This window comes from Alligator sinensis, unplaced genomic scaffold, assembly GCF_000455745.1.
Source record: "Alligator sinensis unplaced genomic scaffold, ASM45574v1 scaffold243_1, whole genome shotgun sequence".
Lineage (NCBI taxonomy): Eukaryota > Metazoa > Chordata > Crocodylia > Alligatoridae > Alligator > Alligator sinensis.
Window position 1 is genome coordinate 3,626,453 of NW_005841841.1, and position 17,911 is coordinate 3,644,363.

At 43.4% G+C, this 17,911-nt stretch overlaps 1 protein-coding gene across 5 annotated transcripts in view; it reads right to left on the minus strand.

Annotated features, from left to right (window-relative positions):
- TSPAN7 (tetraspanin 7) overlaps positions 1-17,911 on the minus strand; it is a 147,215-nt gene that overhangs the window by 95,233 nt on the left and 34,071 nt on the right. The window contains exon 1 of one of the 5 annotated variants that reach the window (XM_025205181.1): positions 2,786-2,817. The exons of the other annotated variants lie outside the window; for them this stretch is intronic. Coding sequence (XP_025060966.1) covers positions 2,786-2,791 — 6 coding nt within the window. The 5' untranslated portion in view covers positions 2,792-2,817. Of the gene's footprint in view, positions 1-2,785; positions 2,818-17,911 lie in introns of those variants that run through there. 5 annotated transcript variants of the gene reach the window in all.

The window sequence follows — 17,911 nt, forward strand, 5'->3', positions numbered from 1 at the left end:
TCTTTCCTGCCTAGGCAGGGGGTCGGACTCGATGATCTGTTGAGGTCCCTTCTGACTCTAGCATCTATGAGTTTACCTATGAAAAAAATAAATCTAATTGTTCCCCAACTGATGGGCTTTCCATAATGACATGAAGGTTAAAGTTAAAGGATTCAGGTAAAACAAACAAAAAAAGAGTTTCCAGTGGACTCTCAGGGCACATTCCCACAAGCGGGAACAAGCATTTCCCTAGGGACAAGTAGCAATGGCACACCTTCTGCCACTGCTACTTGTCCTTGGGGAATGCCCGTGCCATGCACACTCTGGTGCACGGCAAATTGCCCCAAGTAGGGTACGGGAGGCTGGGGCTAGCAACTGGCCCCAGCAGCCTTATCTGGAGTCATGGGGGCCTCTGGGAGCTGCAGCCATGGGCTCAAGGGCAACCAGCACGGTTTCATTAGGGGTAGGTCATGTCAGACCAACCTGACTGCCTTTTACGATCAGGTCACAAAAGTACTGGATGCAGGTGTCGCCGTGGATGTAGTATTTCTGGACTTCAGCAAGGCCTTTGACACTGTCAACCACCCCATCCTCATTAAAAAACTAGGCGACTGTGGCATCGATGCCTACACAGTCAGGTGGATTGCTAATTGGCTGAAGGGTCATACTCAGAGGGTGGTGGTGGATGGGTCATATTCGACCTGGGGGGAAGTGGGCAGCGGAGTCCCCCAGGGCTCGGTCCTTGGGCCCGCACTGTTCAATTTCTTTATCAGCGATTTGGATGACAGGGTGAAAAGCAACCTGTTCAAATTTGCTGATGATACCAAAATTTGGGGTGAGATGGGCACGGTAGCAGGGAGGGAAAGACTGCAGAAAGACCTGGATAGGTTGCAAGGTTGGCCTAACAAAAACAGGATGCATTTCAATATGGACAAGTGCAGGGTGCTGCACTTGGGCAGTAGTAACCAGCAGCACACTTATAATATGGGAAACTCCCTTCTTGAGAGCACGGAGGCAGAAAGGGATCTTGGAGTCATTACTGACTCCAAGATGAACATGGGCCGACAATGCGAGGTCACGGTCGGCAGGGCTAACCGGACCTTATCGTGCATCCTCAGGTGCATCTCAAGTAGGGCCAAGGAGGTGATCATCCCCCTCTACGCGACACTGGTCAGGCCACAGCTGGAGTACTGTGTCCAGTTCTGGGCACCCCACTTCAAGAGGGATGTGGACAACATTGAGAGGGTCCAGGGGAGGGCCACCTGCATGATCCGGGGACAGCAGGGCAGACCCTACAATGAGAGGCTATAGGACCTGAACCTGTTCAGCCTTCACAAGAGAAGGCTGAGGGGGGACCTTGTGACTGTCTATAAACTCACTAGGGGAGACCAGAAGGATTTCGGGGAGACCTTGTTTCCCCTAGCGCCCCCCGGGATAACAAGGAATAACGGCCACAAGTTGTTGGAGAGTAGGTTTAGATTAGACATCCGTAGGAACTACTTCACAGTTAAGGCAGCTAGGATCTGGAACCAACTTCCAAGGGAAGAGGTGCTGGCTCCTACCCTGGGGGTCTTTAAGAAGTGGCTTGATGCCTACCTGGCTGGGGTCACTTGAGCCCAGTTTCCCTCCTGCCCATGCAGGGGGTCGGACTTGAAGATCTACGAGGTCCCTTCCGACCCTACTTCTATGATTCTATGACTCCTGCACCACGGTGACTGACTGGCAATTGTAGTGTGGCTCCGGCCAGCCAGGCTCCAGTTTTGGTCAGTGTGCACTGCCACCACGTGCGCTGCCCCACTTTTTTTAGGCATGGGTTTTTTAGATCCCCGGGATTTCCCAGGGTTAAAAAACCACCTCACACTTCAAAATAGCAGCGCAGTGAACACTTGCATATGCATGTGCATGCCGCATGTCCACACTCATCTGGACATACCCTCAGAGTTTCCAAGCCCAAGCCATTGGTACAGGTTAAATCTAAACCCCAGTACTCAACCCAGAAAATTACTGGAAACCATTGTATCTCTCTTGAAGCACAGGCATAGAGGCTTTTGACATAAAAATGGGGTTAGTAAGCAGGTCATCACTATTTGTATTAGCTTTTAATTTACAAGGTATAGCATAAAGCAGAGTGCTTAATTTAACTGCCATTAAGTTATAGCAATGCAATCATTAAGAGACGCACACAAAGCAAGATCCATGTCAAAAAGAATAAGTTGCATTTTTTCACCTGTGCTTTTCCGGATGGAAGAAGAGCTCTTGGCCAGAAGCAAACCAGAAGCTAACTGTCCATAGCAAAGAAAATTCTCAAAATAATTTTAAATTTGCACCTTCCAACCTCAATTGGGCCTCTTAATTCTGAGCATCTCAACTGATAATCTTTCAGCACTTTAAATTCTGGCTTCCCCCAAACTGTTAAAACTGTTTGAAGGAAAAGCTTAGAGGCACCAGATGAGGGGAGGAGTTAAAAAGACACCTTGATCCAACACATGGCCAGAATCTCCAATGCGACTCTCTCAGATTTTATTAGGTTTTTTTTTTATGAGCATATGAATTATTGTAAACTGGATGGGTTGCATATGGAGATCAATTAGTGCTTTACTGCTTCTCCTGCAGTTACTCAGGGGGCTTCAGGATAAATTCACTGTCGAGTTACAGAACTGAACATAACAATCAATCTAAAATCAATTTGAAGAAACTGCCAGAATTAAAATGCTGCCACCGTGTTATCATTTACAAACACCTTTGGAAAAAAAAGTAACTGGAAGGCACTAGGGTTGTTTTTAAAATAAAAAGGAAAGACACCTACTTGCATGTTACTACTTTAGTTATTCCATCCCCCAAACAGAAGCAAGCAGTTATGATGCTGCCACCCAGCTAATTATAGAACTGGTTTCATTATCAAGGACCTGCTGAGGGCCTGTGTGAAGAGAGACAGCTGAACTACACATTCACCAGCAGGATTCTAAAAATGATTAGCTTTCATCTGCTTAAATTTCACAATCACCACTTAATTACTGACTGCTATGCAGGAAATAAATCAGAGCAACATTCTCTCTCTTTCCCAGTACACAACACACATTTTCACAAGTGGCAGCCAATTTCTTCTTCTTTAATCCTAGACCTTAGTGATTGTGCTCGTCTGTCATTGGCTATTCACAAACGAGACTACAGATTTTTCAGTGGAGCACAAAGTTTTCACAATTTGTTTTTCCACTTATCAATCCAGTGGTCAAACATACTTTTTTAAAATGCATCTGCCAGTAAAAGCATGTCCAGAGCTACTGGCATGTTTTTTGGCATTTGCTATAAACAGCTTCTGCCGTCCCCTTTCTTTTTTCATCAGATACTTAGGTTGGTCTGAACTTTAAGCTCCTACGCTGTTTATATGACATTTTTCCTGGGGCAGGAAAACTGGTTTAAAAAAAATTACTCTCTGCCAGTTCTCTATTGTTTGTGTTCCACAAATATGGAGGACAATGATTAAAGAGGTAAGAGAGAGTAAATGGAAATTACTACCCTTTCTGAGACTATCTTCCTTAATCTGAAGAAAGCCAGGATTTCCTGCAGACTGAATACTCCTCTACATTGTGCAGGGAACACTGGAAGATTATCACCACAAATGTACATCTCTTGAAAGTTGTTTATTGGAAGTTCACCATTCACCATTCCCAAGTCCTTTCTTCCTGCGATTTGAAATGATTTATAGAGCTGTTCTGATAATAGTTTACTTGTACTAGAACTACTCCAGCTCTCTAGCCCATACTGTGGAATGATTACTGAAAAGCATTGCTTCCGGACTTGAGTTTCTATCCAAAAAGAGATCTCCAAGTTTCCTAGGTACATTCTTAGCAAGGAAATGCATCACAGCAACATGGCAACCAATTTCCAGTCCAAGTACATCTGGACCATACCAAAAAACATATTTAGGAACAAGGTCACTCCACTTATCGCTGTAATGATTTTTATGATCAATACTGTGTCAGGCTGATGATCAGCTCTAAGAGTTAGAGGAGGAGACCAGGGGTCAAGTTATCCACATCTAGGGAAAGGAATAAAACCTCAGTGAAGTCTGCTTCAGAATACCATATGGGAAGAAAAAGCAAAGCAAAACACAAAAAAAAAAAAAAAAAAAAAAAAGAGGAAAAGAAAGGAAACAAACAACTCTTGTATATTGTACCCAGACATCTGATAGACTTGGCTATTTTTCACTTATACAACTGCATCTTTGCTTACCTCTAAGGAAATATTTCCAATGGCATCTCAAACAAATCTGATCAAAGTTGCTGTAATTGTGTATTTAAAGTATCACCTCTATCATTAAGAACAACACAGTACCCACACAAATGCCCCTCAGCATCAGTCTTTCACAGCAGGAAGGACATCCTTCCATCCATTAGACATGCACTATTGCTACAGGTAACTCCTAAGATTACTGTAACTGGGAGGTTAGATACCAGTTAGAGTAAGGAAAAAAACCCTAACAAATGATTTTCTATTTGGGGAGTGGAGAGGAGGAGGAGGAGGGAAAGGCTGATTAGTTGGCCTTTACTTTTTTTATCTGCATAGTCAGATTGACTCCATTTGCTGCTGTTGTGTCAAAGATGCTTATGAAAAGAGGGAAAGAAAGGATAATTATTTTGAAATAATAGGCAAATTCTATTATAAAAATTAAAGTGCTGGCAAGGGAAAGCAAAGTAGTATAGTACCTGAGATTACATACATCTCCCCTTTCAAAAATTTATTTGCTTTCAAACTAGATACTGTCACTTAAACACGGGCCCATTTTACGAGGGTCTTTGAATGGTAAGTGTTTTTGAAACTCCATTTTCTTATCCAGTTGAACTTGGATTTGGTTTTGATTTTTTGAATCTATTGTTCAAAATTTAAACTCTCAAAAAATCTCAAACCAAGGCATTTGACCATATCTAGGATTTCTAATCTAGCCTCCCTAAAATCCTTAAGTGTATGAATGATTTACATTTCCAAAGATGAGGTAGTCTGGGATTAAGGATATTTTCAAACACATGGCCTCTGTCTACACTAGCGTTTCTTGGGAAATCCTTTACTGTTGCTGCTATGCTCAGTTTGCACGGATAGGAGTCACAGTATAAACAGCACAGAAAATGTTACCTCTTTCACATCTTTATGTGATCTGAGCAGAGCTCAATGGCGTGTTAAAAATGCTTAACTCTCCACGTATAAAAGTGCTTCTATAGTTTTCACTATTCATTCAGCTGCATACATGGTACGGCATCAGTGGGAGATTTCTTCACATATGCTAGCATAAAAAGGTCATATATACAAAGCAGGACTGGTTTGGAAAGTTCTGCCTCCCATAGAATAAATGACAATAAAATAGGTTACATGAGTTAACTGCAGGATGCTGTTACGTGTTAAAGTTGAAAGCGTTCAGTTATAGCAAACAAAATTTTAAAGATCCAGTACTACATTAGGTAACTTGGTTACATACAACAAATATCTTTGTAGCACATGCTGTCCTTTGCCTGTAAATTAAGCCAATAGGTTCCCTTGCTATTTGGATCAATTAAAGCAATGAATGAAGATCACCATATTCTTAGGCTCATATCTGAGAGAAGTATGCACTGTTGCAACTGCTATCAGCTCTAAAGGCATAATTTCAGCTGCCACTATTCTTATAATAATGTACAGGCTTTCATTTTAATTAAGCCAAGATGAACAAATTCCATAGACCTGGGCATCTGTATAGTTAAATTCTGTGAAGAGACATGTCATTCTGCTCAGCCCTCACTGCTGTCCAGCATTCTTTAGAGCTGTGATTCTCAACCTTTTTAGATTCAAAACACCCCTCAAGTTGCCAGCTCTTAGCTTTTCACTTGTATTTTAACTATGGAAAAAATAACAATTCTGTTGCAAGAAACTCAGAAAGATCACAACAGGTCAGAATGGTTTTGACACTACTTGAAATCTCTGTGTTGATGTTGTGAATCAAGTGTACTGCTAATATTGCACAGCACTCAGCAGCACACTTAAAAGGATTTTGTGACAGCTTGGTTGAGAATCGCTGCTTTAGAGCATATGCTATTGCCTGCTTCTAACACATATATGTTTGGAGTAAACTTGGGTTCTTAAGTCTCTTTCCAATTGTGTTATTGTTACATTTCCAAAACCTCCCATGTATACAAAAAACTCAGCATAAGAGCAACCAATGCAGTCCTGACAGCATTTAATTCACACTTACTACATAATGGCTAGATTAACACAATCCATCCTATACAGAACTTCTTTAATATTTAATTGTGCAAGTGACAGCTCATCTAGGAATTAGCAACTAGAAAGAAAGCCAGCTTACGCTATCTCGGTATAACATGTCGCATTCAATCTTTACAGCAGTTGCACCTGTGTGCTCTGATTAGTTTTAAATTTCTCCTCCTAATATGTAAGGCTGGGGAGGCATCTCTTACTCTATCAGAGGCATAACTTTTCAATATGCTCCAGGATAGCAACTGGTATTTTCTCATAAAAGATATGTGCATATTTTAAAGGTAAAACTTGTATTAGCTATAACTCTGGAAAGGTTTCCCTACCACAACAAAAGGCAGTGGTATTGAAACATTAAATAAAATGTGCATATTGGCTTGGGAGTGGCATGCATTTCAGGTTATATTTTGGTTTTGGCTCAGCTTTTCATCACTGTGAGTGTACTCTAATATTAGATTGTCCAAAAAAAAAAAAAAAGAACATTAAAAGAGGTTATAGCACAGCAAAATCCAGAGTTAAGCCTCAGATACTTGCCTCAATGCACCAGGCCTAGGTGATGCAGAACGTTCCATACGGTACATATAACAAAAGCAGCCATGCCAGTCACGTGACTGCATACCGAATTAGCTTTCTGCATAGTTCAGAACTTCTCACATCAGCAGCTTCTTCACAGTCGTAAATAGTAATACTACCTAGCGCTTACAGGGTCCTTTGTGTTCTCTGTACAAAGCATCACGTGAATGCTAACTGATTAATCGGTGCAACACTGCTGGGAATATGGTGGTGTTATCTTTAATTTACAAGGAGATTCCCTGTCCAACATTTGATAGCACAAAAGAATGAAGTAGGAATTTGTGGAAGAAGTAATCCACAACTGGAGAGAGGCCACACTAACATCTGTTTTAAAAATGATGCATCTAAGTAAGAAAATTGAATTATGCTTGACTGATAGTTTCCTTTCTTAGAGCAATTAGGTCCACAAATCTATTACAAGGGGCTTGGGACTAGAACTAGACTGTCAGTCACTGCTAGCAGGGTAAAAGCCTTACATTCCGCTATTCCACTCCTACCTCTACATTTCTGGCCAGTTTGTACAATACCCACAGTCAGAAAAAGTTGGCTCTACTTTTCCTAAATCGCAGGTGTTTTAGTTATGCTTTGAAAGAGGGAAAAAGAGAGGGTAAGCAGAAACATTTCTTATACTGAAGAGCATGGAGATGATTTTCCTCAATGAAAGAAATCTAAAACTAAATTTCTGAATGTCAACTTTTATCTCTGTTATAAATTATCCATTTGTCTTCAAGGTAATCTGGATCTGTGAACCTCATTACTTGACGAAAAGAACATTTTCAAGCAAGCACAGAAAGGCTTTCTTCTTCATTACCATGCTACAGTCAACAGATCCATTTCAACAGGATCACCAGAGGATAGGAAGCTTTTTGCCTTCAGGATGGAAACTGAGCAATCCATTATAAAACTATCTTGCTTCAGATGCTCACTTATAGATCCTCTATTTTTTCCAAAGCACTGAGGTGTGAAGACTTTTGCCAAAAGTGGCAGAGACAAAGACTGGATAATTGATATGTAACGCTGGGTGAACTTCTCCATGGCCAAGTGGCTACCTAGCAGAACTCAACACATGAGATCTGACTCTTCTGCCTTAAGGTTATTACTGTTCTTAAGGACTGGTTCTGGCATTTGGCAAAAGTAAAACTATTTCTTGAATTTTATTTACAAATGAGCGCTATGAAGACAGTCAGAAGAACCAATAGTCTGACCTAAAACTACAATAGTGGGCCACACTCAGTAAAACTCCTTACCTCAAAGTAGTTTGCCTCAAGGTATTTGTCCTCAGGAAGTCTAGTGTAATAGACAGGAAAATGATGGCACCTGCCCACCCATTCTGAGTAATGGTGCAAGGAGCAGGATAAGAGTCCAAGGTGTGCTGAGTGACACTGTGAAGCTGCAATCAGGACGGTTGCCTTAAGGATGCATTAAATGTTGGGCTTTGTACACAATTTCCATTTGTGAACATGCCAAGAACTCTGTAGCACAGAAACCTGATGCTTCATTTGAACACTTTCAGACATTATAGACCTTTCATGGGTGAATTCAATACTATGGGCGCTTACAGACAGGGGGAGGTGCTTTAAGCTCGGCATGCCCCCACACCAAGTGCAGTGCATACCCAGAAGAGGCAGCATGTTAGTTGGACCTGGCTCACCCAACATCTGTATAGACTGGATACTTCAACACAGCTTTTTGGTGCTTTTATCTAATAGTTGATTGAATCAGCTATCAGATAAAAGGGCCAAAGTGTCCCACTGAAGCACCCGTTCTATACAGATGCTGCGAAGCTGGGTCAAACTAACATGCTGCTTCTTCTGGTAAAGTACTGGGGTTTTTTTTATTCTTGCCTGTCAGCAGCCTAGGTTTCACTTGTTATAAAAACTGAATTAACCCATGGACTTTGCCCCAACCAGCAGATTTCTTTTTGGGATCCATAAGAGTAATACTTACCTGATCAAAACTTCCCTTTTGAACCTGCCTTATTCCAGTTGGAAAATTGGCTTTACAACTGTAGACCTGTTCTATAACAAAGGATTATCAGAAGGTGTGATGCTACTTTAAATTCAACCTGAGAACCTTATTCTATCCAGGTGGAAAGGCATTAAACTCTATCACTTGTTGCTCTATTTTTTTTCCTATAGTCTCTACATGGTCCTGGGGAGTAAAGGAAAAGGTGGGAAGGCATAGAGCAGAGACAATGATCAGATTTACATGAGATCATTGATCAGCTTACATGGGCAATAGGTTACTTCCCTGCTGTTTCCAGATATAAAGAGAATATTCACCACCAACGGGTGCAGGTTACAGTTCAACTTCTGCCTTGGAATGCATCTCTCCATTGATACGAAGCACACATATAAATGGGACACTTGCTATCCCTATGTCAGGAGAGACTCTCAGGCTCAGGTTGATCATGTAATTTCATGTTGATAAGTCAATTATCCTTGGAAGAAACAATGCTCTGAGGTTCCAATGAACCATCATTTTCCAGTCCATGATACTGCAGTCTCTTTCTAGTATCAATTCCCTGACATAAGGGTTATTCTGATCTTGTATGCCAATAGGTTGATTCCACAGGCAGATGTTTTCTTTGCATTTAGCATACAGTCAAACTCATCCAGATCGGGCAAAGTCAGCATGCAGGGCTGGTCCAACAGGGCTCTGCATGCAGTGCATCCCCTGTTTTGGTCCCATGTCACATGCAGCATGTTTGGCTGGGCCAGCCCTGTGCTCTGTGTACAACATGCTCCATCCCTACTATAGGGCTCACTCAGGGAGTTCATGCAAATCCTATCCAGTAATTCTTGTTAACCCCACTCCATTTTGTCTCATGAAATCTGTTGGCAGAGGTTTAGGTCCCATTGTCTAGTTCAGTATTTCCCAACTGGTATGCTGCAGCACTATGGTGTGCCATCAGAAATGAACAGGTGTGCTGCGGAATTTTGCTGCGGCAATGAGCTACAATGATCTCATAAGTATGGGGATGGGGAATGCCTTAACAGGTGTGCTGCAAAAAATGTTTATTAATGTAAGTGTACCTTAGGCTGGAAAAGGTTGGGAAACACTGGTCTAGTCCATGGCTGTCTAACATATGGCCCATGGGCCACATCCAGCCCATGGAGCCCTATGACCCAGCTCATGGGTCTCAGACTGATCCTGTGCATTGCATGCTGGTTTGGTATGTGAGTTAGACCCAGTGCTGTGGGTGCTGCACAGGGTGCAGGGGTTGGTCCAGTCCACACAGTGTTTGCTTTGCCCATGCCAGACCAGCCTGGCTTCAGTGCACATGGATGGCCTGGAGTCTGATCTGGACCAGCTCCCCAGTGTGCAGCACTGGTCTGGTTGTGCACCCCATGCATTATATGCAGAGATGAGCTTTCCTAACAGTCATCCGTAAGAGATAGATTCTAGTTTCTGACACCACTTGCTTTCCCTTTATGGTCATCTTCATCTTCTGATAACATTTGTCTGAGATGAAACCTTGCCCCCCCAAAAATTCATATATAGCCCAGCTTTATGATCAGCTTCCCTATCAAGATGCTTCAGGAATCATATTATTCTGTGAATATTTGTTTCAGCTTTCCCACAGTAGAAAGCCTTGATCTGAAAAATTGTTCAGGAAGTGATAAAAAGTGAATTCCCTTATTGCTTAAAGCAACATGAATAATACCAGGAAACATGGAATAGATAGTGGGAGCACATGCAGTATTGAATAACAATGGCTGAAGTTACAAAAACATTTTTTTTTAAAGCTAGGATCCTTGTGTATAATAGAAGAACTGAATAGATGGAAATATGAAATGTGAAGACAAGCCTCCTTTAAGAACCTATTCAGAAGGTTTCTAGGGATCCCTAATTCCACTCATGGATTCTCTGAGGCCAGAAATGAGACAAGGGGTAAGTTATATTGCTCCAGTCTGAAGCAGAAGGTGGGAAAGTCCCTTCAAGTGCTAGCACTTCCATGGTTTATATGAGACCGGGACTAAAACAAAAGTTTCTCCTGTGATTCTGTAGCTGCCTTCTATTGTTGTATCCTGTGTTGTATGACCTCCTGTGTTACGAACTACAACTTGGTAAGACAGTGGTGATGCACATGGGGTGCACGGAGGTGCATGGGCACCTCCTGACAGCCAGCGCTCCCCACTTAGGTGATGGAGATGCAGGAGCACTGGTGCCCCCCCTGTAAGCGCCGGCCAGGGAGTGGGGGAGCCAGGAGAAGCGCTGCTGGCACTTCTGGGTGCCCCACTCACGCTTCCCGGTCAGTGCGATCAGCCATAGGGGGACCCCCCCCCTGCTGGCTGCTGACTAGCCACTGGGAGGGCATGTGCCCCCCGGCACCAGAGGCACTAGTCACCCATGTGATAGGATACACCTCTGGACAATGTCTGGTGGCAATCATTCTGACAAAAAGGCTCATAACTGAAAAAGCCTGACAGCAACTGGGAATCCAACTCCAGATACAATTAGTTGGGAGTCATAAATAGCTTTGAAGCAATAGAGGGGCAGCTACTAATCTTGCCTCAGCACCTTACACTTGTTCTGGTTAACAAGCGCAGAGTTTTGTTTTCTCTGGTTGTGCATCAGGGGCTGATTGAATTTGTCATATGACTTAGAGCTTTTTTTGCCTCCACAACGTGCACTAAAAGAATGAGATGGGGAAGTGCAGGGGGAAGGCGAGCAATGGAAAGAGGAAAAAGGAAAGAAAAGGAAATCCTGCCAGGGTGGCTGAGGACAGCAGCAAAGATGAGAGCAATCACTCTTGTCTAACAAGCTCAGACTTCTTCTTTCAGGTGGAAATGTGAGGATGATAATGGGGAGATGGGAGTGCAGCAGGCTTTTGTCACCTGTGAGTACATCTTCAACATATAAGGCAGGGATTTTCAACCTTTAACAATTGCACCCCTTCGGTCTCAAAGTTTCATCTCATGTACCCCTTTATATTTTTTTCTCATTTTTAATAGCATGGGTCGGAGCAGATTGAGGCCCCTGGGGTGAAGGAGGAAACAGGGCACAGACAAGAGGAGGGTCTGGGGTGAGTGGGGCCTCAGCCGGGCCAGGTTAGGCCAGGCCCCAGGCCTCCACTTGTCCCATCACCTGACCCAGCCAGAGCCCCACTGACTCAGCCCCTGCTCCTGCCCCACTCCCTCCCTCACCACAGGGGCCTCAATCTGCCCTCACCCCCAGTGGTGAGGGAGGGACTGGGGCTGGGGATCAAGGCCCCCACAGTGCAGGAGGGAGTGGGGCAGGGGCGAATCATTCACTCCTGTCCCTGCCCCACTCCCTCCTGCACTGTGGGGATTGTACCATGACCCAGCCTGACCGGGGCCCCATTCACCATGAATGGGGTCCTGTCCGGGCCGGGTCATGGGACAATTGGAGCCTGGGGCTTGTCCAGGGGCGTAGTGTGGGGGAGCCCAGAGGGGGGCCCGTGCAATCCCCACAGTGCAGGAGGGAGTGGGGAAGGGGTGAATGATTTGCCCCTTCCCCATTCCAGTGCACTGTGGAGGGCTCTTCCCGGCAGAGGCTGTGCCAGGCTACGCTTGAGGTGGGTGGTGGCAGTGGTGGCACTGGGAGCAGGGCTATGGGAGGGGCTGCAGCTGCCCCAAAATTTCCCATAGTGTCCCCCCACCCTCCTCCCCCCCAGTGCAGCCTGGCCCAACACACCCGCCGGGAACAGCTTGGCAGATCCCACAGCTGCAGCCCGCCCTGCCGAGCATGCTGATCTGGAGGCATGTGCCCCGCCATGCCCTCCCAGGGGTGCACGTAGCAGCGGCGTCGGGAGGAGGGGCCCCGAACAGGGGGGCTCGCACACAGCAGCCACCACTGCCACCACCGCCAGCACCCTGCTTGGCTGCACACCACACCGCTTTTCCATGGCCAGTTGCAGCTCTGCGGGCTGCTGACTGGCCTTGCACACAGCCAGTCGCACACCACGGGGGGCAAGCACAGAACACACTCAATAAGACCCTTGCAGCTCTGCTGCAGGAGTAATGGCCAATCTGGAGAGTGAGCTGTGGTGGGGGTCGGGGAGGCGCCGCGGTGTGCTGCGTGGGACCCCTCCCCCTCCAAGAGACAAATGCACTGGGGGGGGTTTGCTGCCACTGCCATGCCCCAGGGCACACTCCATTCCTGCCCACCTATGTGTACCCCCTGCAACGTTTCTAAGTACCCCTGGGAGTATGCATACCCCTGGTTGACAATTGCTGGCATAAGGCTTTTGGGTATCATTCCAGGAAGTTCTGTATCTACTCCAAAAGCCTGTGTGTTCCAGGAGCAATGTTACAGCACAAATAGTGCTGTATCAGCAATCCTGAAAATGGAACTGTCAGATAAGTAATACATACAAGGCCCGCTGTATTTAAAGCAAGGGGAGCTAACAATCTACAAATTCAACACCTTTAGCTTTCCTATAAAAAAATATAATGCAAGCCAGGAGTCTTTAACAGGAAGGGGTTCAACAACTTAAGGGCCACCCAATTTATCAATATTCCCAAAATCTCTCTCTCTCTGAAACCTTCAACTGACATCTGAGTGCAGTGAGTAAGTACCTGTGCTTTGTCTACAGCCAGCATCCCCAACACCACGGATGCTGCAGTGGTGGGTAATCAAAGGGGAAGACATCTATTGTAGATAAAGTCATAACAAGAGGAGATTAAGGATTGAGGTTAATGTTCCAAATATGCAGACTTCCAAATTTAGAATTGCTCTTATAGTTTAGTGCAACAAAGTTTAGGGAATTACACCTTCACGTGAGTGGCACGTTCCTAAACAACTGACACAGCTATCTATCTCCTAAGTAGAAGTGCTCTAAAAATTATATTCAACCCTAACTATGCAACAGGATTCACACAGAAAGTTCCCTCCACCTGCAATAACTGCACTGTAGAATCAGGGTCAGAGTAAGCAATTTTTAACGAGCAGATTTCTATTTCTTATTGTGGTGTTGTTTCATACGTATGATACCGATAAAACTAGCTTCTAAGTCTGCCACTCAAGTGCCCACCCCCAAATGCTGTAGCCTGCTATAGCAACAACTGCATTATAAAAAAGACAGGTCTGCAACAAACTAGCCGCAGAAAAGATAAAGGGGTAAAAGATCTTGTAAAGATCGCCGTCTGGCTCTGGCTTTTCCATAGAAACTCGTCTACCTGACCAGAATACAAATGAAGATTATCACTCTCAAACTAGCACAATGTCTCGTTCTGTTCATTCCCCTTTAGAATCCTCCTGTCGGTTCACAGCACAGAGACAGTGCATCCATTGTCAGAAAGGAATACACTGATCACAAACCAAATATGAATGGAAGGCTCACAGACAAACACAACTCCTATGAGACTAAAACCCAATCTCTTGCACATACCAAAAGCTATAGATACTTTACACACACATAATAGGGAATTGTTCCAGGCTTTCTGTTCTAAAAAGCTTTTATTCATGCCTTCACTACCACTCCCTGCAAAAATGTCATCCTGGTGTGGTCTGAAATGGTCTACATTCTGTTCAGCATCTCTACTGGAAAGTCCACATAATCATGGTGTTTAAAATATTTCAGAACTATTACACAAAACTACAAAGCATTCAGTTTTTCTGCTCTTCTTAAAATATATTATGTGCTAATTAGTGGGCATGTTAAGGGGAAATTTTCCCAGTTTCACCATTTGCATGTGCCTTCTGGGGGTGAGCTAAACAGGGATAGACTTGATTGCTTGTGTTGTGAGACATTTTGTTTTTTAAAACTTGCAATGAGCAGGTTATAAACCAACAAGTAGTTGCACAACTATAATCTGAGCACAAAAACATGGTCATGCAACAGAGGTGTTGAATTTACTAAGAAATAATTCTTTATCAGCCATTTACCAGTTTCCTTGCACACAGACTTCAGAAGTGGCTCTGCCCACCACTATGCAGAAACCCAGACCTTGAATTGCTTTGTGTTTGTAAAAAAAATTCTCATCATGACCATTGTATGGGCACGTTACCAGCAGATTTTTTTAATAAAATATGTAAAATCATATGACTTTTTTACTAGAAGAGGGAATACTGCATAATTAATCCTCATTTTGCATGTCATACAGTTCTAGATTGTGGTCTCTGAAGCATGAACAAGCTGAGATTGGAGGCACCAGAAAGAGAACCCAAATGGTAGAGCACACTCCCATACCATTATGGAGGCAGGATGAAAAGTGTTCACAGAGAAGAAGGCTTATGAGGATTGCAAAGAGAGCCCAGAAAATAATGGGATAACAAAATAAATATTCACAGGAGTTACTTTCTGTGCAGAAAACTATGGGTTACACACATACAATAAATAGTCTTAAATCTGGCTAATTTTCAACAAAAGCTGCATCCATATAGCTTGTAATGAGAAAGGTATGTCTGGCTAAGTTTTGAATTTGCATTAAAAAAAAACTGATAGCCCATGCAAAAAATGCATGCAAAGAAAAATGTCTGTAGTAAAATTAAAAAGCCACTTCTTTTCTTATGTTTCAATTCCCTAAAAATAAAAGAATGATCAAATTTATTTTACTTTCCAAGCAATATAAAATAAGAATAAAATTATAGCCTTTCATAGTGGCCTCAGTGGAAAGACATTTTCTTAGGAAAGTTACTTTGTGAAAATTATAGGCTACTAGGGGGTGGAAAAAAGGGTTAGGAAAATATCTCTCAATATTCTAAAGATATAGTTCCCTGTTTTATATTTAAACTGACATATTATGTAAAAGATGCAGAAAAAAAACCCCTCTAGACTTAACAATAAATATGTAGAAGTCAAAGAGAAAACGTGTTGAAGTGATGTTGTAGCCATGATGGTCCAGGACATAAGTAAAGACTTTTGTGGGGGATGTCCATTGAAGACTTGAGGAAAGGTACTGTGGTACTCAAAAGGCTGTCCAACATAACCATGCAGTTGGTCCAATGAAAAATATCACCTACAATCATTGCCTCTTATAAAATAAAAAAGGCATCTTTTTGGGTTGGTTGCCTTATCCCTGTTTGTCAGTACTACTTAACTCTTATACCTGATGTAGGGGATTGGCATAATCCTCCCCGCTGTATCAGATGGGAAAACTGCAACACAGGGAAGTGTAGTCACTTGCTCACAGGCAGCCAGGGCACTAAGTGCTAGATCTGGGAATAGAACCCAGAACACCCAAATCCTAGACCCATCTACTAGAGCACATTGTTACATGTACAATTCCCTAGACCAGGAGTATCAAGCATAAAACCTGTGGGCCAGATCCAGCCTGCAAAACCATTTCAGTTGACCTGCAGGGCTCCTAAAGCAGCTGAGAATTTGGGGGCAAAGCATGCTGCTGTGTTCCCTGTTACAGAGCCCCAGTGGGCATGCAAGACGGCAATGGGAGGGCAAACAACAGCCAATTTAAACCTGTGCCACTGCAGGCCTCATCTGTTGCTAGGTCTGCATCTGGCCCCAGAGGCTCCTTGTGGTTCGGATCCAACACAGGAGGAGCCCCACATTCTGGATCCAGACCAGGGCACAAATGAGTCTGATGTCCCTGTCCTAGCAACTGCACAAAGGATTATCAAAGCGACTGACAGTTTTCAGGCAAGAGTGTTAGAAGCACTTCTAGAAATACTTGGAGAAAAAAAAAAGTCTCAGAGTTATTCTTTCTCCACTTTAATTACCTTAGAACAGAGGTTCTCAAATTGTGGTCCACGAGCTGCATTCAGGTGGTCCGCAGAAAGACTAAAGAACAATTGAGAATATCTGTTCTTGTAAGGTAAGACTACTTATATTAAAATATCAGTTGTGTGCTTTGATTTGTAAAACAAAAAAGTTTAAGTGGTCCACTGAAACCCTCAGCAATTTTCAAGTGGTCCACAAAAAAAAAAGTTTGAGAATCACTGCCTTAGAATACAGTGTAACTTGTTCAAATGCAAGTGCCTCAAATCTGACATATCTGCAGGTGGTATAAAAATTGGCACAGCTCCAATGACTCCAGTGCAGTTATGACAATGCATACCTCCAGAAGATTTCAGTCCAACATCACTCCTGAAGCATACCTAACTTTACCCAGATTTAAACGGATGCCACACTCCTACTGAAATCAGCTGGATCTGCAAGATTTCAATACACCATTCTATCTAGATGCTGAAATAAGGAGTTAAGCTATAAATTCAGGCAATGCCATTTGAAAATTTCAACCATAGCTGCTAGGAGTAGAAGCTGGAGTTGGCATCAACAATAGAAAAAGTACAAGAGCATGGAGTTTGCCTGTCTACTTTCAAATCCCACAAGCTTTAAAACGTGAGCTCTTAAAGGTAGGGACAGCCATTTCCTTTAAGCTTGTGGGTGGGAAAGGCAATACCTCTGGGCTTTTGTTTCCATTGCCCAATGAATGTCATTTAAAATAAGAGTGTTAAATTAGGTTCACAGGAGAATGGAGACAAAAGCCCAAAGGTGAGTAAAGAGCCAAGGAACCTGGAAAAAATCTTAATAATGGGAAGCAATAGCAGGAGCCTTAGCACTGCTCTCAAAAAGAAGATAGGTGAAAGGGCAAAAAAGGCATATTACATTTATGTCAAGGATAAGAGGATAAAAGGAAAACTAAAGAAACCATGGGTCCCTTACAGAACACAGAAGGCCATCTAGTTACAGATGATGCAGAGAAGGCTGAAGTATTTAATGCCTTTTTTTTACTTCAGTCTTCACAAATAGGGGTAGCTACCAGCTGACAAATGTAGCTGGCAAAGACCGGAAGGAGTCATACAGCATAAAGTAGTGACAGAGTTAAGGATTACTTAGAAAGCATCTAGCCTGTCTAGTTGGCAGGGCTGACTAAGATACTGAAAGAACTGGCTGAGGTAGATTTCAAAGCTGTTGGTTATCTTCACTGAGAACTTGTGCAGGTTAAGTGAGGTCCCAGATGATTGGAAAAGGGCAAATAAAGTGCTGATCTTTAAGAAAGAGAAGAAAGAAAATCCAAGGAACTACAGATCAGTCAGTCTGACCTCTGTACATGGAAATATCATGAAACAGGTCCTCACCAAGAACAAGCTGATCAGAAACAGTTAGCATAGCTTCAACAGAGGCAAGTCAGGCATGACTAACCTCATTCCCTTCTATGATAGGGTGACAGGCTGGGGGGGTGGGGGGTGG